This window comes from Panthera uncia, chromosome X, assembly GCF_023721935.1.
Source record: "Panthera uncia isolate 11264 chromosome X, Puncia_PCG_1.0, whole genome shotgun sequence".
In the NCBI taxonomy this organism is placed as follows: Eukaryota; Metazoa; Chordata; class Mammalia; order Carnivora; family Felidae; genus Panthera; species Panthera uncia.
The window spans coordinates 39,161,635-39,186,040 of NC_064817.1; the positions used below are offsets into that span (position 1 = coordinate 39,161,635).

The 24,406-nt window shown below is 41.0% G+C and overlaps 1 protein-coding gene across 3 annotated transcripts in view; it reads left to right on the forward strand.

Annotated features, from left to right (window-relative positions):
• Positions 1–24,406, forward strand: part of JADE3 (jade family PHD finger 3) — a 134,460-nt gene that overhangs the window by 48,079 nt on the left and 61,975 nt on the right. For all 3 annotated transcript variants that reach the window (XR_007460542.1, XM_049644579.1, XM_049644580.1), the window contains 2 exons: positions 21,799–21,855; positions 22,642–22,721. Coding sequence is in view for 2 of the 3 variants with exons in the window: in XM_049644579.1 (XP_049500536.1) it covers positions 21,810–21,855; positions 22,642–22,721 (126 nt within the window). In the remaining variant the exon portion in view is untranslated. The remainder of the gene's footprint in view (positions 1–21,798; positions 21,856–22,641; positions 22,722–24,406) is intronic.

The window sequence follows — 24,406 nt, forward strand, 5'->3', positions numbered from 1 at the left end:
AGATCACAGAGAGTGAAGGGGTAGAGAGGCACAGGTGGGGCTGGCGAAGTAGGTTGCAGGGCAAGGCCACATGGCTTGCGAGAGGTTTGGAAGCCATACAGTTTAAGCAGGGAATCAAAGTGATTAATAGCCTTGGTCCATGTGGGCAACTCATTTCCTAAGATACAGTTTAGTTAATTAACTAGCCAAGATCACCCTCCTGGTTGGGTTTTAAATATAGACACACCACAGTATTTGTCATGTGTCCAGACCTGGCTCAGTCATTGCCTCTCCCAGAAAGCAGTCCTCATTGCCCCCTTTTTGCCACTGGGAGAGGGTAGGGATTTCTCCATTCCTGTTCCCATAGTATCTTGATCAGAGAACTCTCATGATTTTGTCCCCCCCCCCCCCCCCCCCCCCGGTCAAGGTCTGGACAGGATTTGTTGGTACCTGCCCAGGCTAATGATTGGCATCTGTGCAACAAAGTACCCTAGCAGATCTGGCTTTGAAAGGCCTGCTTACAAGGTTGTCCCTTGGTGGGCATCTGGGAACTTGATTTTCAGGAGGGTTCCCATCATTCCCAGAACTCCTTGTGGCCCCAAATTGTGCCTGCACTGTTTATACAAACAATGTGATTTCTGCTGAACACCTGCTTTCCTTCTTGGAGTCTGGAATGTGTGTATTTGCCAGTCAGAGGGTGCATATGTGACCAGCCTCCAATCGAAACCCTGGGCACACTGGGTGGCTCAGTCAGTTAAGCATCTGATTTTGGCTTAGGTCATGATCTCACGGTTCGTGGGTTCAAGCCCTGCATCAGGCTCTGTGCTGACAGCTCAGAGCCTGGAGCCTACTTCAGATTCTGTGTCTCCCTCTCTCAAAAATAAATAAACATGAAAAAAAAAATTAAAAACCCTGGGTACTGAGGCCCTACTGAGCTTCCTTAGTGGACAGCATTTCACATGTGTTGTCACAACTCGTTGCTAGGGAGATTAAGTGCATCCTTGTGTAACTCCACCGGGAGAGGACTCTTAAAAGCTTGTGCCTGATCTCCCTTGTATTTCATCCAGTGTGCATTTGCCCTTTGCTGATTTTGCTTTGTGTCCTTTCACTGTAGTAAATTATAGCCGAGAGTGTGATTATATACTGGGTTCTGTGAGTCCTCCTAGCAAATAACAGAAGTTGGAGGTGGTCTTGGGGACCCTGATTTAGCACCCTTGCAAAACCGTTGTTAAATATTTGTTCAGCACTTACTTAAAGGAAAGAGTGAGCCTGATGAGGAACCGGGGCAGGGAAAGGGGCTCTCTGGTGGCATCACGGACTCTCCTCTCCTTTTGAGCAGTCAGCTTTGGCCCTAAACTTGTACTCCCCACTCCACTAAATTATAGCCCTACAAGGGCCTACAAGGAAATCTGTGAGCACTGGGGAACAATGGAAGGGTTTTACACTAAGGAGTATCATGATCAGATTTGCATTTTGGAAAGAACAAATGCCCAAGAATCATCAGGAAATTTTGTGAGGAGAGTTTGTTTTACTAGATTAAAATTTACTACAAAGCCACTGTAATAAAAATGGTATGGTGTAACGGACTAGAAATTTGAGCGAACACCCAGGTGCCCCAAATTCCAGCCCAAGTTCTTTCATCACATCTTTATCGAATTACTTGATGAGCCCTGTAAGAGTGAACCTGTGAGACTTAGTTCCTTCTCGGCTTTACTTCTGAGACAGGTCCATGCAAAAAATAGGGCATCACTTATACCATATGCAACAGAACCTTCTGAACCTGTTTTAGGTGGTTGTAATGCTGTCAGCTGTTGAAGACAGAATATGGGATTCTGAATTCAGAACCTGGGAAAAACAGTAAATAAGCTAAGAACTTTTTACCAGTCTCCTGTGAATTACTGATATTTCAAATCACTGCATATGAATAGCTTAGGAGTAATTTTGGCACTTTTGATTTTTTATAGTTTTTCAATGGGTAGAAATGAAGTATTCCTGTTTCCACAGTCTGCCACCATTGTTTTGTCTCTTTGCATGTCAGGGATGATGTTTCCTAAGGGACAACTTAATTAGACCATGCAATGATCTGCTTGGGGAAATAGAGAAAATCAGTTATTTAAAACACACTGGATGAAAAATCTTATTTAAAAAAAAAAAAAAAAGACCTTTGAAAGAGGAAAACATCCTGTACTGAGGGAACAGAGGTGGGATGATGGAGTTTTGCTGTCCCTATTTTGCATTTCTAACAGTAAACTTGAAAGCACAGGATCTTCTGACCGTTGGAGCTGAAATTATGTATTCAGTGTTTCTCACGAAATAACATTAACCATTAAAAAAAAAAAAGATTGCATTTATACTTGCCTTGGGTAATTCTAAGAATTTCTGTGCAGAAAATTGTAAAAATTTTAATGTGGAAAATTTGCCAGCTCAAGACCCATGCAAGCACACAAAAGCATTACATTGATTACATGTCTGTGTATTGGCTGATTCCTGAAATGGTGTCTCAGAAGGATTAAAATTGAGCCTCTGTTCTGAGCACGTGGTGTTGACTGTAGCCTGGGAGTGTGCCAGTTAGTCACAGCACCTGCGCCTCCTTGCAGGGTCTTATTGCGGCTGCCCAGGCAGATGGAGGGTAATTGCCTCACCACTCCAGCCACACACACAGGGTTAGGAATCCTGCTTCTGAGGCTTCTCCTGCTCTGACCGAAAAGAAACCCAGAGAGTCTAGCCAGCTGGCTGCAACTCTGGGGCAGGAAAAGCAGAAGAAATGAGGATAAAATCAAGCCCCCCCCCACCCCAGCCCATGCTGATAATAATGATCAGACGCCCTTTTGTCTCTTGCATTAAACAACATTCAGGAATCCTGGGTGTGATGGCCTGTTTGCAGTGTGCAAATGGAACATGGGAAGAGGGTGCTCAGATCTGACCTAGAAATTTGAGATGTAGCTGGAGAGACCTAATATCCCCACTGGGGACTCACAGGCCAATTACCTTGAGTCTGGTAAGTGGAATACAACTCCTAAAGGAAACTAGGTGTTTTGAACTAAGAAATAATGTATAGACAGGGCTCTGTGTATTTCTTTCTTTATTATAAGTCCTCAAAAGTCCATAAGAATTGAGATTCTCCGGTGTGTGTGAGGGCCTTGAAGGCAAAGGAAGGCATCTTTTCTTACATATTTTTGTTCATGAGCAAAATTCTGGAGTATTAGGTTGAACGATATAACATTGCTGATACTCAAAACATTTTGACCTACAACAATGGCAATTTCGTGTGGTTCAACCAAATATAAACTAATTTTACCACACGAATGATTTGAAAATATTTTCAGTTTATTATTGCATTAGGCCTAATTTCATCAGAGGGGAAAGGATCTCATAAATTCTTAAAGAGTCTTTATCTTTATAATAACTTGTGACATATCTATTACCTATCAAACTAGTGTTTTTTAGCAATTCTACTATGGTATAATTGATGCACAAAAACTGCATATATTCAGTGTATACAATTTGATGAGTTCGGATATACGCATATACTTGTGAAACCATCACCGCAGTCAAGGTAATAGGCATATCCATCATCTCCAAAAGTTTCCTTGTTCTTTTTTTTCCCTTGTTCTTTCTGTGTTATAATACTTAACGAGATCTACCCTCTTAAATTTTGGGGTGTATAGTACAGTATTGTTAATAGACACTATGTTGTACAGCAGGTCTCTAGAACTTCTTCATCTTGTATAACTCTATACTCATTGGACAACAATTCCCCATTCCCCTCTCCTCCCAGCCCCTAGCAACCATCACTCTACTCTCTTGTTTCTATGAGTTTGACTACTGTAGATACCCCATATAAGTGGAATCAGGTAGTATTTGTCCTTCTGTGACTGGCTTATTTCACTTAGCATAATGTCCTCCAGGGTCATCCTTGTCACAAATGGTAGGATTCCCCTCTTTTTAAAGGCCAAATAATATTCCATTGTATGTATATGCCACATTTTCTGTATCCATTCATCTGTCGATAGACATTTGGGTTGTTTCCGTGTCTTGACTCTTGTAGATAATGCTGCATGGGTGGGCAGGTATCTCTTCAAGATCCTGACTTCAGTTCTTTTGCATATATATGGCCAACAGGTATATGAAAAGGTGCTCAACATCACTAATCATCAGGGAAATGCAAATCAAAACCATAATGAGATATCATCTCACATTTGTTAGGACAACAGCTGTTATGTTTCTTTTTAAAATATAAGTGTTGGCAAGGAAGTGGAGAAATTAGAACCCTTGTTACACTGTTGGTAGGAATGTAAAATGATGCTGCCGCTATGGAAAACAGTATGGAGATTATAAAAAAAAAAACCCTAAAAATAGAACTAGTAAATGATACAGCAATTTCAGTTCTAGGTATATATATCTAGAAGTAATGTTTGTTTTTAACTTGGATATCTTGAGAGAGAATCCCAGAAATCCAGAACTCCAAGGCCTGCCATCTTAAATACAGTAACACAGCGATCGATGGTCTAGGTAGACTAGAGTAGCCTGGAATTTTTAGTTCATTTCTGGCTCAGTACCTGATCGAGTAGGCCTTCTTAGGCAGTCATTAGGCATGACTACAAATCAGTTGCTGTTCCAGTGTTTCCTACTTCATCCTCAAAATACATGTTGAAGGCTAGTTACTTATCCCCTTGCTTAGAATGTCTTTGGAGCTCTCCTTTGTGGAATTACCTTCAGAGCCATTTTATAAGCCATCCAAGGAATTGATTCATTGAATAAATATTTATTTGAGTCACGTACAGTGTTGGGCAATGTATCACGTCTAGAGACAGATGACATGGATATAGAGGGCGGTTCAGGGGAAGAGTGTGAACAGATGTATGGATGCAAGAAAGCACCAGGACTTGTGAGTGGGGAGCAGTGAGGGGTTTAGCTTCCCTAGCAAAGAGACTGCACAAGGAAAATAAGACTGGAAAGGTGAGCTGTGGCCACACTGTGGAGGGCCTTCGATACTAGGCCTAGGAGTATGAAATTTGTGCTGTAAGCAGCAGGGAGCCATTGAAGGGTTTTTGTACTTTTAGATTTTTAACCTGCCAGCCAATAACTGTAGAATTGGAATTATAAATCAACCTTGCAGTTTCTTTTCCCAACTTGTTAGTGACTAAAACTGGTTTTACACACCTGAGTTGCGTGTTCACTTGCATGGACTTTGAATGACATGTGATTGTGTCCAAAACTTAAATTCATCTTCAAAGGAAAAAATTTGCTTCCATTGACCTTAGTCAAAGGAATATGATATGTCAAAGGAACAGAAAGCAAACCCAAGCAAAAAATGTCCTAAGTATTTTGAGAAATTGCATTGTTGGAACAAATATTTGCTGCCTCAGAGGGTCTCTTGGAAGTTAACCTGTAATTGGATGTGTGAATTCTGGTGTGTGTGTGTGTGTGTGTGTGTGTGTGTGTGTGTGTAGTTACCGGAGTATAATTAATCTTTTGAATTGGTATCTGCCCTGCCTTTACTGGAGAGCACCAAAGGGTAACACTGGGGCCAATAAAGAGGATGGGGATTATAGCTAAAAGGAACAGGCATTCTAATGGCAATGTTAAGTTCTCTTCAGGTAAAGTATTAGGGGTGTGGGATGTGTTGTTCTGACATTCTAGTTAACTGGCTAACTGCTGGTTGCACGTGCCACTTCCCTCTGGCCTGAGGGGGCACCTTATGGCTGCCTTGGCATCAGGTAAGATGAAAGACTGCAGATGGAGTGATGTTTGCTATTTATATGGCTGCTATTACAGATTTCTTCTCTGGGGTCAGGTGTCTGACCCCTGGGATCGTGGCGTTAGTTTGAGTGCCCTTCTCAGTGGAGCCTGGCAGTAGTTCCTGCTTTGGAGAATCATTCGTTGTCCGAGGTCATTCAACGTAGTGAGTCTGAAGTGTGTGATGGCATTTCCATTTTACAGTTAGTCATTAAAAACTGCCTTCTAAAATTCTATCAGTTAACTATTGCTGTGTATCTAGCCACTTCAAAAGTTGGTGGCTCAAAGTAGTAATCATTTGGTTCATTATTCTAAGAGTCGGCTATTAGAGCTGGGTTCAGCCGAGTGGTTCTGCTGTTCTTAGCTAGTCTCCCTGATGCCTGCATTAACTACAGGTCAGCAGGGAGCTCTGCTTTTGAGGTTGGCTGGTCCGCTGGGGCAGTGGTAGCAGTGGTAGCGGGTAGGAATGCTGGGTTTTACATCTCTCCTCCCGCCGGCAAGCTAGCCTAGGCTTGTTTTCGTGGTAGCTGGGCGGGTTTCTAAAACTGAGTAGAAGTAGCCGTGCCTCCTGTGGCCGAGGCCTAGAGCTGGCACTCCCTCACCTCTGCTGTATTCTGTTGCTGTAAGCAAGTCACAAAGCCAGTCTAGACTCAAGGAGTGGGAAGGAGCTTCAGAGTCACCTTGAAAGGGCATAAAATAACGAAAAGGGTGGAGAATTAGAACCATTTTTGCTATTTATGACACAAGTGCAGATTACTCTTCTTAAAAGCTTCAGTTACTTCTGTGACATTTAAAAACTCACGCGTTCTGAAAAAAAATTTTAAAAACTCCTATGTTCTGTATGTTCAGTATGTTCAGAGTTAAAGGCTGATCAGAAACAAATAGAAAAGTATTAAAATTGTTCACAAGTCAGGGCCTTGATGACAGTCCTTTTGTGAAGCTGAATTTTTTTTTTTTTTTTTTTTGAAACTTGGTTGCTCTGATACGTGTGCTTGTCACACTTTAAGTCAGTCATTAATTCTGGATCCTTGCTACTAAATGATATGAAGACCATAAACGCAGGTTTAAAACATAGCTGCAGATTTTTTGACACTACTCTCATCAGGAGGCAGGGCCTGTGTCTCCTTCCAGTTAGATCTGGGTTGGCTTGTGACTGCTTCAACCAGTAGAATAGAGTATGTGGCTTCTGAGGCTATGTCATAAAAGGCAATGCAGCTTCTGCCTTTCTTCATTAGAATATTCATGCTGGAACCCCTGAGCTCCATGTAAGTAGTCTGACTACCCTCAAGCCACCTCTGCTGGAGAGGCCTTATGTGGGCATATGCTGGAGATGGTGTCTGCTGAGCCCAGTCATCCCTGTCAAAGGTGCCAGATAAGCCTCCAGATGATTCCAGCTGTTTGTCTTCCCAGCTGAGGGTTCCAGACATCTTGGAACAGGAAAAAAGCCATTCCTGTCATGCCTTATCTGAATTCCTGACCCACAGAATTCCTGAGATGAATTTATGCCATTCTGTTTTGCAGTGGTTTTGTTTTTAATTTTTAAAGCTTGCTTATTTATTTATTTATTTGTTTGTTTGTTTGTTTATTTATTTATTTATTTATTTATTTATTTTGAGTGGGGTGGAGCAGAGAGAGGGAGAGAGAATCCCAGCAGGTGCCGTGCTGCCCAGTGCGGGGCTCAAACTCATGAACCTTGAAATCACTACCTGAGCAGAGATCAAGAGTCAGACACTTAACTGACTGAGCCACCCAGACACCCTGGTTTGTTACATAGCAGTTGATAACTGGAAAGCATAAGTGAATGAGTATGACTGTATTCTCTCTCAAAATAAATAATTTTTTAAAAAAATATCTGAGAGCAAAGGGAAGCCATTGAAGTCTCTCAGCAGTGAAGGGACATAGTCTAATTTATGTTTCAGATAATATTTGGCAGTTGGGTGGAAGGTGAAACCAGTAAGTTAGGAAGCTCCTATCATAGTCTTGGTTTTAGGAGGTGGTTAGGTCCCAAACTAGGAAAATGAAGGTTAAAAGGGGAATATTGATTTAGAAGATTACTTCAGAGTTTAACTTGGCAAGATTTGATGACTGATCCAAGGTGAGAGAAAGGAAAGAATTAGGAGACTTTTCTAGATCTTGTGACCACATAAAGGAGGGTACCAATGGAGACCTTAGTGTTGATCATCTTCCAGGTTGATATGTATGGTTGACAGGGGGTTTTGGACTTGTTCTTTTTTTTTCTTCTCCCTCTTCCCCTCCCTCTTTTTTGCTTTGTTTCCTTCCTTGGTGCCATAAGCATGTGTGTAGTGTAGGGCACTTTGGGAAAGCATCATCACTTATAAGACAGTTAGAGGAAGAAAAGGATATTAGGGAGCAACATAGGGAATCTGGAAAAAAACCCTTTGGAAACCAAGGCAGTTGTTTCAAGAGGGATGGTGGGAAGGAGGGATGGAGTGATCAGTATGTCAAATTCAGCATACAGGGACTTAGAGACAAGGGTGGAGAAATATGCTCAGACTGGTGACTTTTTCAAGAACGGTGGTGTGGTCGAAGCCTGTTGAGGAGTGACTGAAAGCAGGGAGGGGAAGAGGGAACATAGACTACATTTTGAGGAGTTTGCAAGATAAGGGAAAGAAAGGAATTAGGTGTTAAGTAGAGAAAAATGATGTAGGGTCAGGAGAGAGTTTGGGGTTAAAGGTAGGGAGAGATTTGAACCTGTTAACAGGTATAAATCCTAGTATAAAGGCAGAATTAAATTAGGAATTTAAAAGGCAGATTTTTTTCTGTTCGTAGAAAGTTATTTCTTCATTTAGAGCTGTCTAAAAATTGGAATGATTGCCTTGAGATAGTGAGCTCCCTCACTGAGTGGTCAAGTAGAGGTTAGGTCTTTTCTGGTGAGCTGTGTAGAAAGATAGATTGGTGACTGACATTGGGTATTTTAGCCTCTGTTCAGTTCTCAACAGTTTTTCCAAAGTTGTTTTAAACATTATCAACTAATGAGTTATTCCGTGGACTTGTCTTGCCTGGCAGCTTTCCGTAGATTCATCAAATCAATGGACCAAGTCAATTTATGTGCCTTTGATCTTGAAGGATGAAATTAAACTGCAGATTTTCAGAGAAGAAAATATTGAGTCTTAGTGTCCAGGGAAGTTTCATCGTCATGACAGTCAACCACAGCCTGGGCTCACAGATGTTTTTGAGAAGGGTAGTCACTTTCCACACAACAGCAACAATTGAGTTTTATTTTAAATTTTTGAGAGTTTGTTTTTCTATCTGTCCATCACTTTATAAAAACAGTTACTTGGAATGATCGAAATAGCACTGAGATGGTAGGAGAAATGGATAGAGAAGAAAAACCTGTTTCCTTTTCCCTGTGATTCATATTCCTATATGAGTGCTTTTAGTTTACACAGAAGTTTAATTTGCTAGGGCCAAGAGGAGATAATTAGTTTCCAGCTATGCTCTCTAATCCTTATCTTAGATTGTTTAGTGATCTCTTTGGTTAGCATTTAAAACAGTTCAGGGGTAACCTTTTGCAGTTTTGTCTCAAATGACTACTTACCTGTATCCAAATCTGGCTTCCTGGGGCACTGAAGCATGAATGACATAAATGACTGAACACAACTAATTCTCAGAAAGCCACATTTTAGTCAGTACTTTCCAGCTTTCTCACTCATCATTTCTTTTACAGAACTAACAAGTGGTATAACTAATTAATGAGAGTTTTATTCCTTCTCAAGTTATATATACATTTTAAATTCCCTCTCTTAACCTTTTGAAAATGTCAGTAAGTAGTAAAATAACTAAAACCCAGACAGGGAAACTAGAAAATGCAGGAAAAACAGCTCCTATCCACAAAGAAATACCAGGAGCACCAGGTGTGGTGAATATTGATCTTTTAATGAAAAATAGTTACATTCTTGTTAACCAACTGATTTTCCTTGTTACCAACTGGCCCGCAGATAGGTAGTCAGCCTCCCAGTTACACTCAGGCCTGTAAATTTTACCTATTTTCTTAGCCCATTTCTTTCCTTCTTTTAGGAGAATGCAGTAAGTGAAAGTCTCACAAGTCCTTCTTAATTTAATACTCTCCAGATATGGGAGGAACATAAGATGCCCTTTTATCATGTATTTCCTTTTTTTAATCATTAATTTTTTATTTGGAGATAATTTTTTGAAACAAGAGATTTTGAGATAATGCCTAACTTTAATGCGAGGAGTTACAAAAACAGTAGAGTGAGCGAACTTGCTGTTCCAGATAAGATGGAGTGGACACATTTCACTGTATCCCATGTTAAATGTAATGATACAGGTCATTTACAAGTAAGTGGATGCAAAAAGATATACTGTGCAAGCACCAATCAAAAGAAAGCTGGAGTGGCTACATTACTAATTTCAGACAGATTAGACATCAGAGCAAAGAAAATTACCAAGGACAAGAGGGATGCTACATAATGATTCAAAGAGTCAGTCCATCCAGAAGACACAACAATCTTAGATGGACTTTTTAAATTTTTATTTTGTGGGGGAGAGAGAGAATGAGAATCTCAAGCAAGCACACTTAGTGTGGAGCCCGATGCAGGGCTCTATCCCATGATCCTGGAATCATGACCTGAGCTGAAATCAAGAGACACTCAACCTAGTGAGCCACCACCCCCCCTTCAATTTGTATCCACCAAATAACAGAGCTTCAAAGTACATAAGGCAAAACTGAACTAGATTGAGAAAAAGACAAATCCATAATTAGAGTTTGGAGTTTCAGTGCCCCTTTCAGTAACTGATAGAACCATTAGACAGGAAATCAGCAAGGATATAGAAGAAATAACATCAGCAACCAACCAGATCTAATTGACATAGAATTCTATCAGTTCTATACAGGGTATATTCATTGACCATAATGCAGTCAAACTAGAAATCAAAAACAGGAAGACTACAGAAAAGTTTCCAAACAGTTGGAAGCTAAATAACACACTTCTCATTAATCCAAGGGTAAAAGAGGAAGTCTAAAAGAAAAGAAAAAAATACATTGACCTGAATGAAAATGAAAATGAAAATACAGCATATCAAAACGTGTAGGATGTAGCTAAATAAGCGCTGAGTGGGAAATTTATGGCACTAAATGCTTATATGAGGGATAGGTGAAAGATCTCAAATGAATAACCAAAGCTTCAACCTAAAGAAAGTAGAACAAAAGAAGAGCAAAGTAAACTCAGAGCAGGCTGGAGGAAGGAAATAATAAAGGAAAGAAACGTTAATGTAGTTGAAAACAAAAACAACAGAGAAAAACAGTGAATCCAAAAGCTGGTTCTCTGAGAGATTCTGACTTAATTGGCAATGGGTGCAGTTTGGGCACTGGGAATTTTACAAGGTCCCCAGATGATTCCAGTGGGTAATGGGGATGGAGAACCTCTGCTGAGAGGCTAGATACATTTTCTTGGGGCTTAACCTGTGTTGGCATCTGGGGCGCAGTCCCTTTCATTCCTCCTGAGGAAAATTTGTAGCTCCGTATTTCATTTTCCTTCACTTTTTGTTGCCCTCAAAGTCAGTACTGACTCTTTCCCTTGTGTGTCAGTTTGCATGTCTGACTGCTCCTTTGCCATAGGCATTGCTCAAACCAGAGGTGAGAGTTTAACCTCACTCCCCCCTTCACTTCACCCCCAACCAACTTGATTGATTTTGGGATTAACACCGAAACCCCTCTCTGGTTGGTTTGTCACACGTCATTGGTTACCAGTTTTCGGCTGTGATCATCCAAGCCATTGTGACAATGTGTCTAGTGCACCTGGTACTGTGACCCTGGCCCTGAGGGAGCCAGAGGACTTGGTTTCTCAGTTCTGGTGGCCACTGCAATGTCTGCCCTCTTTAGTAGCACAGTATGAACTGTTGGTGTGCAGTGGATTTGAACTTGCTCAGTAAGTTTGGGATTGTTTCTGTTTCTTTGACTTTATATGTGAGGCTGATATGCCTTTTATTGTTACTAAAACCAAGGTTTTAATATAACCAGGGTTATTTTTTTCCTCCTAATTCTGATGATCACTTTAAATTGGATAGATATTATAAATGTGTTAGGGGTACATGTGAACAAAAATTTCAATGTGGAAGCAACTCACAGCAGCAGATAAGACATATTGGAAACCGCTATTTTTAAAAATTGTCTGAGTTTCTATCTGGAGAAAGAATTATGTATTTCATAGTAAAAGCTATTCTTACCGATTTACTTTTTTCTTAAGAGGTCTTATTTGCAAATGGTATTTTATCTCAAAAGGGTTCATGTTTTGTACATAGATCTCTTTTTACTCTTAAAATGCCAAACCTACTTATTTGGGTAGTTGAAATTGTTGAATATATGTACATAAATTAAAAAGAACATGTAGTGCTAATTTTTAAAAACTTGCTGGAACTGGGGCTTTTTTCCCTTAAAAGGCATCAAACAGATTTTAATTTAGAAAGACCTAGGACCATTAAAATCTGTCAAGATAATATCACAGAATAGACCACCCAGGCTGAAACCTTCCAGTGAGGTCTGTATCAGCCAAACTGCTGAGAGGTTAGGAAGAAGGGGGTGCTGTTAAGAGAGTGATAATTCAGTTGTAGGCTTCCAATTTTCAATATTCTTTTCTTTCATTAAAATAAAGGTTTCTTGTAGTTTAGACTAGAGGTTGGCGAGCTGTGGCCTGTGAGCAAAATCTCGCCTGCCACCTGTTTCTGTATGGCCTGTGAGCTCAGAATGGTTTTTACGTTTTTAAATGGTTGAAAAATGAAGAATAATATTTCATGATGTGAAAATTATATGAAATTCAAATTTCAGTATTATAAAGTTTTATTGGAACAGAGCCATGTTCATTTGTTTATGTGCTGTCTGTGACTGCTTTCATGCTACAATAGCAGATTTAAGTAGTTGCAACAGAGACCATATGGTCCATAAACTCTAAAATATTTGCTAGCTGGTCCTTTCCAGAAAAAGTTTACTGAACCCTGATTTAAACTCACTTCCCAGCCTGGCCTTTCCATGCAAGATGGTTTCTACTCAGGAGGCTTGAAATTCCCAAATAATTTGTTAACAAGTCTGTATATTAAAGAGAGTAAGGGGCGCCTGGGTGGGTCAGGTTAAGCATCTGACTCTTGGTTTCGGCTCAGGTCATGGTCTCATGGTTCACGAGATTGAGCCCTGCATCGGGTGCTGTGCTGACCGTGTAGAGCCTGCTTGAATTCTGTCTCTCCCTCTCTCTCTATCCCTCCCCCACCCAAAATAAATAAATAAACACTTAAAAAAAGTGAAGAGGGTAAGCCTGCTTCCTGGTAATAGAGATAACTTGTGGCTGACAATGGAAATACTTCTCTGAGTGGCAGGAACCTACCTAGGTAAATTCATATTTTCTTCCTCTTTTTTCTCTAATGCATTTTGGAGACTTTGGAAAAGAGTTGATTGACCTCCAGCCTCCTCATCTGGTCACAGGGAATTCATGAGGCACATGATGTGTCTTGATTTTTAAGAACAAGCTTTAAAATGACAAATGACTGAGATGAAGACGGTCTTTAAGAAAGTACAGAAAAGTTCATCTGCTCCAACTTTTGGTATCTCTTTTTTAAAGACAAAGATTTGTTGGGGATGAGGAGAAGCAGTAAAATATGTAGGCTATGTTCTTTTTTCTTCTGATTATATTTTGTTTACTCAGTCTCTAGATAGATATGGCTGTAGTCACTGGACTACTGAAATGTGGCAGAGGAGAAAGAGACTTGAAGGGAAGTTTTGTTTCCACAACACTGAAGCAGCAGTGGACTGAATCGTTTCGTAGAGTGGGGTGAATTCTGAATTAAACCATAGGCAGTAGACTCAAATGGCCTCAGCCTGGAGGTTAGTATTGTTTACCCTAAAGCAGAGCTAATCAGCTCAAGAAACACATTAATGACATTCCTAATTTCTGTTTAAGGAACAGTTTAGGAGGTTCTTTGCCCACATGGGCAGGACTTGACCCTAAAGGATGCAAGAAGTGTTCTGCTCTGGTCTGACCAGTGACCTAACTCAGATGTCTGTCTCTGTTAATGGCTCTAAAGGATATTTTCCTGAAAGCCTAAGGGAGCTGGACTTTCAGATGTTTCTTTACTTAAGGATTACTTCCAAATACCATCATGGATTTATCCTCCTTGATTTTATCTCAGTCCTTCTTGAACCTGTTTACATTTTCATTCTGTTCCACTTCTTGAACTGGTGAGTTCTCGAAGTTCCCTAAGCATTGCTCAAAGTCCTGCTTTCTTTTTGATAAAAATTGCCTTTAGGTTTCAAAGAGTGCCCCTTTGTTACTTTTATTCTGTGATAGGGTGAATGAACTCAAGCCAGTAGTTTCTAAGGATAAGACCCTTCTTGAGTCTTATCTATTTTTGCTTCATCCTTTTAGAGCAAGATTTCTCAACTTTGGCAGTATTGACAGTTTGGGCCAGATACATCTGTGCATTATAAGAGACTATCCTGTGGGTTGTTGGATGGTTAGCAACCTCCCTGGCCTCTAGCCCCATAGATGCCGGTAACACCTCCCCCCCCTTCTGACTCATGACAACCAAAAATGTCTCCAGATATTGCAAAGTTTTGTGCTTTTTGGACTACCTTTATAATATGAAGACTTCTCTTGGGGCACCTGTGTGGCTCAGATGGTTAAGCACCTGGGTCTTGATTTCAGCTCAGGTCATGATCTCATGATTTGTGAGATTGAGCCTCCTGTCCGGCTCTGTGCTGACAGCACAGAGCCTGCTTGAGTTTCTCTCTTTCCCTCTCTCTCTGCCTCACTCTCTCTCTCTCCCTCTCTCTCTCTCTCTCTCTCTCCCTCTCACTCTCTCCCTCCCTCCCTCCCTCTCTCTCTCTCTGTCTCTGTCTCTGTCTCTTTTTCCAAAATAAATAAACTTTAAAAAATATGGAGGCTTCTCTATCCAATTGATTGTATTATGCTTTTCTGGATTTTTCCCAGCTCTGGTTAATGTCCATTTTGAATGACAGCGACAGCTATTTTTATAATCTCAGTGTTTCAGGTCAGCTGTTATCATTTGTGGGCGGCATGAGAGACAGATACCTTGAAATCTTAGAAGTTTTTTTTTTTCAAATAATAAATGTACTGTAAAAATGTGGGCAATGGAAAAAATTGGAAAGACTGTTTTTACCACCCCAAAATCCAACTTTAATTTTACTAATGTAACTAATGTTAGTAAATTGGTTTATGGCCTTCATCTATTTTCCATATATTTTATTTCATAGATGTAATCTCTCCATAAAAACCAATATTTATACTGTTTTTTCCACTTAACGTTTTAACCTAAATGTTTCCCTTTATACCATGTTTAAGTGATTGAATGAAATATGATAATATGCTTTTAATTATTCCTCTTTCGTTTGATAGCTAGGTTTCATTTATTTTTATTATAGGGTTTTTTAAATTTTTATTTATTTTTAAGAGACAGAACATGACCTGTGCCAAAGTTGGATGCTTAACTGACTGAGCTACCCAGTGCCCCTATTGTAGAATTTTAATGGACATCTTTGTTCATAATCATTTTCTGTGTTTTGGATTATTTTTCAAAGATGAATGTTAGAAGTAGAATTCCTGGGTCAAAGGGTGTGAATATGTTTAAAGCAGAACCTCAGGTTATTTTTAAACTCCTACATGGCCCCACAGAGGGTAGTGAAAAGGAGCCCCTTGCACTGACCATGCATTTCAAAAGTCTGTCTCCTGGGCATATAGAAGGAAAGGGCTGTGTTTAAGCTAATCACTTTTCCTTGCCTGCCTGCTCTTCTATGAGAATATTAATGGGGAGTCAAGTAGCCACCAAACCACAGACTTAGATTCCAGTTCCAAATAATCCCAGTTGGGTTGACTTCCAGACAGTGCTCCTTTAAAAGGAAGTTTCACCCAAGGAAGGCATTTACTTTATACATTTATATTTTGCCTGGCTTGCAGTCACTGTTAAAATAAATCAGCATGCTGTTAATCATTTTGGTTGAGATTGTAGTAGGAATAAGATCTGAAAACTGCCATCAAATTACCACTCCCAAGGGTGCAAAGTGAGGCCTGGTGCACATTTCATTTCTGCCAAAACAAAGGAATACTCATTGTGGGAGGTAAGGAAGAAAAGAATGCCTTTATAAAGGCTCTACCCTGCAAAGAGGGCTAGTAAATAAACAGCTGAATAATATATCCAAAAATAAGACATTGAGGCACATCATGAAGTTACTCAAGATTGCACTGTACTTACTTATAATTTTGCTTAACAAATAATTTTATTTTGAAGTGCTTTTAGGGGCGCCTGGGTGGCTCAGGCGGTTAAGCATCCGACCTTGGCTCAGGTCACGATCTCATGGTTTGTGCGTTCGAGCCCTGCACTGGGCTCTGTGCTGACAGCTCGGAGCCTGGAGCCTGCTTCGGATTCTGTGTCTCCCTGTCTCTCTGCCGCTCGCTCGCACTCTCTCTCTCTCTCTCTCTCTCTCTCTCTCCCCCCCCCCCCCCCCCCCCCCAATAATTAAACAGACAAACAAATATTGAGGTACTTTGCAAAGTATACCACTTTAATGAAGATTTACAAGTTATCTTGAGTGTGGGTGCCTAGAAGCAGAACCTGGGACATTATTTGAACGTACATGATTTATTGAGGGGGAGTGCTCTCAGGAGAAACTGATAAAGGAGTGAGGCCGAGAGGGTAGGGAAGAAGGAGCTAAAGTAAGGATATGGTCCTAGCAAAGTCTAGCCTTATCATGTTTTGGTTAGAGGGGGGAAGATACAGAACAATTATTGACTGCTTGGCACCCTGGGGAGGGAGACTGGGAGAGGATAATCTCCCTGACAGACTCCTGCACTTGGGAGGGGGACAGCTGTGAACCATCAGCAGCCAGTAGGCAGTAGCTGGGAGATGGATATGTTAGCTAGGTAAAGGGGATCTGGGTGGGGCACCAGAGCATCTACTACTCTTTTGAATGTTTATTTTGTACAAGACACTGTGCTAAGACTTGGGAGTAAGAGATGAATGTGACATAGTCCCAGCTTTTTCTTTTTTTGAGAGAGAGCCAGCAAGCGAGCTAGCACGAGTGAGGGAGAGGGCCAGGGCCGGCGGGGAGAGAATCTCAAGCAAGCCTCCACACTCAGCACGGAGCCCGACATGGGGCTCGATCCCAAGACCCTGGGATGATCATAACCTGAGCCAAAATCAAGAGTCAGATGCTTCACCGACTGAGCCACCCAGGCGCCCCAACATAGTCCCAGCTTTTAAGATGGTTGTGGTCTAGTGGCAGGACTGACCATGTAAAGAATATTTACAGTGTAAGTAAGGTGCTTTTTACACTGATAAAAGCATGCACGGAGACTGGAATAGAAAACAAAGGAATGCATAATTGTGGGAGAGGGATATCTGGAGAGCTTCATTGAAGGGATCCAACAAATGGGTAGGACCAGGTTGGGAGACCTGGTCAGGGTTAACAGAGAAGGAACTGTAGACAGAAGGAAGAGCTCTGTGCAAAGCTGGCAAGTATGAAGTAAGAAGTGTTCATGGAATCACGTTGGGCCTAGAATGTGCTGGGGGTATAAGGGAGCAGCAGCTGAGGAGGCCTGATAGATTGGATCCGGAGTATTGACTGTGGGCCTCGAAGGTCACGCTGAGGAGGCTGGGCTGAGAAGGGGCAGCCTTCCTGCTGTCATCCACCCAGCCTGCCTAAGGTCTCAGGGTCAACTGGGGAGTGCCCAGGCCTGATATACCTGCCAGCATTGCCCTCTGGTGGCCATGTGGCTCCAAGCATGTCCCTTAAACATTTTTGAGCCCCAACTTCCTCATCTGTAAAATGGCTGGTTGATGGTAATATTTATAGGACTGTTGTGATTAGAAATAATAAGTAAAGACAGATCTAAAGACTTACTATCATTGTGCTGCATTTACTGTTCTTTGTAATTTTCCTACAGTGATTAAGACAGTGCTGTCTCAGAAATGGATAGATTGATCAGTGTATACTATAACAGCGCAAACCAAAAAATTTTGCTTGCTTTATTTTTTTTCTAAAAATCATTAACAGTTCACTTTCTTATTTCCCAGGACTGGTATTACTGGTGTTAGATAATCTGTTTCCTAGACTCTGTATTGATAATTTAGGATTTTTTTTTGTTTTCCATCTTTCATAAAGAGTGAATGTTACCGTAATAGTTTTATAAAACAAAATTCGGGGGACAAAACATAAGAGACACTTAAATATAGAGAACAAACTGAGGGTTTCTGGATGGGTTCTGGGTGGGTAGATGGGCTAAATGGATAAGGAGCATTAAGGAAGACACTTGTTGGGATGAGCACTGGGTGTTATACATAGGGGATGAATCATTCCTGATTCCTGGAATCTACTCCTGAAATCATGATTGTATGCTAACTAACTTGGATGTAAATTTAAAAATAAAATAAGCAAAAAAAATTTTAAAAACCCACAAAATTTTGTAGATTCTTAAAAATTTTCACCTCCCTCAGTCATGAACAGTTTGATAACAAACTCAAAGAATAGGATATTACAGAAAATGGAAATTACTCTATTGTACACCTGACACTAATATAACACTGTATGTTAACTGAAATTAAAATAAAAACATAAATACATACATAAAAACATTAATTCATTCATTACTTAATGAAAAGAAGATGGAGATACTGTTTTAGCCAAAGTTTCTAAGACCAGAATGTCAGATGAGAGGAATATCTTTCTTACAAGAAGTCGTGGGTCTCCTAAAACTCAGGGAAGTGAGGAGAGAGGGTACGGTCCATGCTCAGTTGGCTTTCTTCACTGAGAGTTTATGGAGAATAAAACTATTTCTTCTATGGTATATGCTACCTTCGATTCCAGTATGAGTTATCCATCTAGAGGTAATGTTTAATAGACATAGAATATTTCTATTGCTAACTCTTCTTGACTCTGCCTAAAAATTCTCATTCGTAAAATGTTACAATAATTTTTAAAGGTTTTTTTTTTACTTTTTTTTTTTTTTTTTTTTTTTTTTTGAGAGAATGAGACCACACAAGCGGGGAAAGGGCAGAGAGGGAGGGAGACACAGAATGTAAAGCAGGCTTCAGGCTCTGAGCTGTCAGCATGGAGCCGGATGCGGGGCTCAAACTTGTGAACCGCGAGATCATGACCTCAGCTGAAGCTGGATGCTTCGATGCTGATCCACAATCCACCCAGGCGCCCCAATAATTTTTAAAGGTTTTAAAAGCTTTTTTGAGGTATAATTGACATACTATAACATTCTTGCATTTTAAGGATACAATTCAGTGAGTTTTAGTATATTTACAGGGTTTTGCAATCATCACTACTGTCCAATTTTAGAACACTTCTGTCACCCCCCCCCAAAAAAAATTTGTGCCCATTTGTAGTCAGCCTGCATTCTCACTCTCAACCCTAGGCAACCACTGCTCTGGACATTTGGTATAAATGGAATCACATAAGTGATCTTGTGTTTATGACTTCTTTCGCCGAGCATACTGTTTTGCTAGGTTTTTTTTTTTTTTTACATGTTTTATGTAGCATGTATCTACACTTTGTTCCTTTAAAAAAAATTTTAATGTTTTTATTTGTTTTTGAGGGAGAGAGAATGGAGGGAGAGTCAGAGCACGAGCAAGGGAGGGGCAGAGAGAGAGAGGGAGACACAGAATCCGAAGCAGGCTCCAGGCTCTGAGCTGTCAGTACAGAGCCCGACGCAGGCCTCGAACTCACACACCGTGAGATCACGACCTGAGCTAAAGTCGGGTGCTTAACCGACTGAGTCACCCAGGTGCCCCTTATATGGCTACTTTGAAGTCTTTACCTGTTAAATCTGATATCTGATGGCTGTCACAGGCAGTTTCTGTTGCCTGCTTTTTTTTCTGGTTTATAGGTCATAGGTTTCCTGTTTCTTTTCATGTCCCGTAATTTTTTGTTGGCAACTGGACATTTTAGATAACATAATGTAGCAACACTGGGTATTGGTACCCCCCACCCAAGGCTTTTTATTGTTATTTGCTTGTTTACTTCTTTAAGGATAGGCTAGATTATTTTACTGAAGTCTGTTTACTCCCCACCTTTGCCCTGCAGTGTAGGTCTTGATGTTGTTCCTTAGAGGTGCAGCCTTTGGTATGCCCCAGTTACCTGGGGACGATACTGGTTTTGACAGGGCTCTTGTTGACAGTCTTTTTCCTCACCACACCAGGCTGTTAAGTTGAAGTACTTACTGTCTGATTGTTCTGTTGTTTTTAATAATACCCTGGGACATAAATTGCTACGCAAACTGATCCAGTCAAGTTAGGGCTCCTTTGAAGGGATAGTTCCTGAGATAAGTATTGAGATTTTTTTCTGACCCCAGGACTGTTCCTCCCAGCTGAAGTCAGCTCCACTGGGGAGAGATTTGGAGCCCTCTCTTCTGTGGTCTGCCTCTCTCCCTGGGAAAAATCTCTAAGCCATAGCTCTAGGATAGAGAGTGGGGAAGATGATGTACTTCCCTCTGAGTGGCAGCCTCAGGTCTCCTAGGTTTGCCTCTCCTGACTCGATGAGCTGGAGTCAGGGCAGTTGGAACCTCTGTATTCTCAGTGGCACCACACCCAAGGCATAGCCTCCATCCCACGAGTGGGGGAAGAAGAAAGGCCCAACCATTCAGCTACTCTTGTGTAGAACTTAACCTCAGCAACAGGTAGCCGGGGCAGGGTGAAAAATGCTGACATCCTGCTCCTCCCAGGAAGAAAGCCTTCCAAGTGGGAGCTGGAGGAAAGGGAGCTCTGTGTTCTTGGCCGTACCAGTCTGGTATGAGATCTGTGCTGAGAAAGGGGGTGAAGGAAAGTGGCTCTAGGTCCATATACCACAAATTCTTTCTTTACTTACTGAGTTTTAGTTGATTTTCTTTAATAAGTGCTGCTTTATTTGCTGTATGCCCTTTGAGCCATTTCCAGGGATTTTAAATGAATAGTTTTTTGCTTCTTTTTTAAGTAATTTTCACCAGTTTCACTGTGGAGTGGGTTGGTGAAGCTCTTCACACTGCATGGGCTTCCTCCTAAGAATCATATGTGGCCTCCCCAGTCTTTGGTACCTTCTGTATTGGAAAATGTGATAGAAATGCCAGAAACGGAACTATTTTAGCTTTTTAACATGCACTTTTGTATCTGTTACTCTTGATTGCTCACGGTGGCCTTGTACTTGGGTTTCTATCTCCTTGGTAGATGAGTGGCTCGAAAGCAGTAGTCCTGACCTTTATTCCTTGTGGAATCATGATTGCCCCTAATAGCATCTTGTATACTGTGGCACATAAAAGAATGTCAGTTACTGGTTGTATCACTGTCTTTTCTTTTCTTTTTTCTTTTCTTTTTTTTTTTTTTTTTTGATACTTCTTTTGTAACTTTCAGTGCCTTCCTTTTTTCTTATACTCTAGTGCTGGTATGTTCCCAGAAAAGTGGTGCCTCTTTTTTATCTGCCATTGGCCACACACACACAAGGAAGGGCACTGAAGGTTTAGTCAAAACCATTCTCCATTTGTCACAGTATAGGAGCTTTTTAACAACATTCCTTGTGATGTATAGATAGATATAATTTTAAATTAGGCTAGTTCTTTGGGGGACGGAGACAGGGAGAAAAGAGGGAAAAGGGGCAGACAGAAGAGCAGTGTAGTTGTGCTCTTAAAGGTGGGACATGCCTCACTTGTTGACCTTGGCCCTTGACAGCTCTGCCTTGCAAATGCTTTTTCCTTTCTTGCTCCTCCCGGACTGGGGTTCCCTGGCTGGTGATGGCCCCATGGCTATCCCCGCTTTTGGGTAGACAGTGATGTGGTCACATCTGAGGCTCCAGCCGATTCTAGACCATTAATCCATTGCTGCATGGGCTTCCTCCTAAGAACTATATGTGGCCTCCCCAGTCTTTAGTACCTTCTGTATTGGAAAACGTGATAGTAATCTTCTCCCATCACTGTAGGTCATTTGAGGATATTCTTGACAGAAATCATTTGATTTGTGTGATTTGCCTGCTACTGCTTCTTGAGATCTATAGGGCAGTGTTGACTGCCCCCTGGGATGGATGTCGTGTGTATTGACTGTTTTATTCAGTGTTGTTCTCTTTCCCAGGATGCTCCAGGATGAAACGCCATAGAACTCTCAGCAGCAGTGACAGTTCAGATGACTGTGAGTAGAACTGGCCAACAGGTGGTAATCTCTGTATCTATACTCTTTGAGGACTTATTCTTTGACTTAAGCTCTTTTCATGTTTCTTTCAGTGGTTAAAAAAAAATGTTTCTAGGAAGGAAAGCTTGGGGTATTATTTTTCTTATTTAAATTTCATTAGAAATAGATAAGTTAGGTGGGAGGATTGGGTTTTTTGTGGCATATTGCATTTTTTTTCACTTTTCATTTACCAAAACAACAGAAGCCAAATCTAATAATGATTTAACAGTGCTTTTCTGGAAAGGACAAAAAAATATGGGAGCATAAATTGAGGGCCCCACAAGTCTAATTGTAACTCAGGTATTAAAGGTTTGATGGGATGAATCATCATTTGTAAAAGGCAACAACCTCATTAACAGTAGCATTTGGGGGAGGGCTGAAGGATACAGATTTCTTGCCTCACATTTTTAGGTTTTCCAGTTGCTTTTGCAGATATTGTTTCTCCAGGTGGAACATGAATCATGTTATTCCAAAATGTTATGAGGTATGATTACACCCAATCAAATCTCCTCAGCATTAACAGTGTCAAAGCTTTTACATGCTGGGAGGTCATCTATAAATGTCGTTAAACTCCATTATGAGTCTTTCTTGATTGCAATTTAACTGTTTTCTTCAGTGGTATGAGATCACTGTGCTCTTCTCCATTAATACCTTTCATATTCTCTTGGATGACATTGAGTTATATGACATTTAGTAATATCAGCAAATAAGAAGTCTCAGTATTTTTTTTCTAATAATCTTTTTCAGGTCCTTCCACTTCTTTTACTCCCAGCTCAATGTATAGGAGCAAGTCAAAAATTCCAAAAGAACACAAGAAGCCTGCTGAGGTGAGATCAGATATTCAATTTTTAGACGTATGCCTGCATACCTCCAATGCCCAGATCCTGGAGATGTGAGGATTAAGCTATGTGCCAGTGGACAGACTTGTTTTCCTATGAACTTTTTGGTTTTTAAGAAAGGTTCCATTTTCTTTTCCCTTTGGGAAAACCGTAATCTTCACACTGATTTCATTTTGGTGATGACGCTTTTAAGTACCTGGCTTTAGAATATAAAACCTTCCCTAACCAAGAATTCAAAGGGAAGCCAGAGTTGGGGAATTGGGAAGGACCCAAAGATCTGGTCTGTGATTGGAGAGAGCTAAATTGGCAGGTGGGAGGCAGTGCAAGTAGAGATTGATGAAGAGGTGATGGATGGAGAAGGGAAGGACTAGGTTGAAGATCTGGGCTGTGGGCTTTGATGGGTCTTTACAGCCTTCAGATGGGTCTTTACCCTCCAGCCCAAGGAGAATGGATCACTCCTTGCGAGGCTGGTCATCTTCTACCCCAAGGACAGCAAAGTGCCAGGGTTGCACTTGGACTTGGTTTAGTGGATCCTACAGACTTTCCTCTGTGGTAATTAAATGATGAGAAACTGACATTGTGTCTTCACTTCTATGAGTAGACTTCCTTAGCTACAAAGGAAAAGGAGTGTATTAGTTAACTGTTGCTACATTACAAATTATTACAAAATTAGTGGCTTGAAGGGGCACCTGGGTTGTTCAGTCGGTTAAGCATCCAGCTCTTGATCTCGGCTCAGGTCATGATCTCACAGTTTGTGAGTTCAAGCCTCACATCAGGCTCCACACTATCAGTGCAGGGCCTGCTTGGGATTCTCTCTCTATCCCTCTCTCTCTACCCCTCCCCTGCTCATGCTTGCTTGCTTGCTCGCTCAGGTGCGCTCGCTCTCTTCTCGCTCTCTCTCTCTCTCAACAAATAAACTTTTAAAAAAAACTTGAAGAAAAAAATTAGTGGCTTAAACAGCACACATTTATTATCTCAGTTTTTGTGGATCAGGAGTCTGGGCACAGCATCCCTAGGTTCTCTGTTCAGGGTCTTTCAAGGCTGCAATCAGTGTGCTGGTTGGGCTATGTTCTAGAGGTTCTACCAGGAAAGAACTCACTTCCAAGTTCATTTGGATTGTTAGCGGAATTCATCTCCTTGCAGCCAGAGGACTGAAGTCCTTGGGGTTTTTTTGCTGGCTTTTGATGGAGGATTACCCTCTGCTCCTAGAGACTCATAGTTTTTTACAGTGTGGCCTTCTCCATACATAGTCTCAAAACATGGCAGCTTACTTTTTCAGAGCCAACAGGGGGAGAGTCTTTTGCTCCAGTCTGCTAAGACTGAGTCTTATATGACATAACATAATCATGGAAGTGATATCCCATCCCATTTGCCATATAACATAACCTAGTCAAGGGAGTGACACTCCATCATGTGTGACATATCCTATTGATTCAAAGCAAGTCACAGGTTCCACCTACCCTTACGCAAGGTAGGGGAGGGGCATCGCTTTAGGGTGTCAGCCCTAAAAGAGCATTTCTTTCTTCCTTTCTCAGTGGTCACTTTTCATTTCCATCTTTTGCTTGGGATCTTTCTGGGCACAGTAAAATATCAGAGTATATTTATATGGATCCGTTTCATGCAGAAAAAAACTTAGGGAGTAAAATGCATATAAACAGAAGCAGAACAAATTT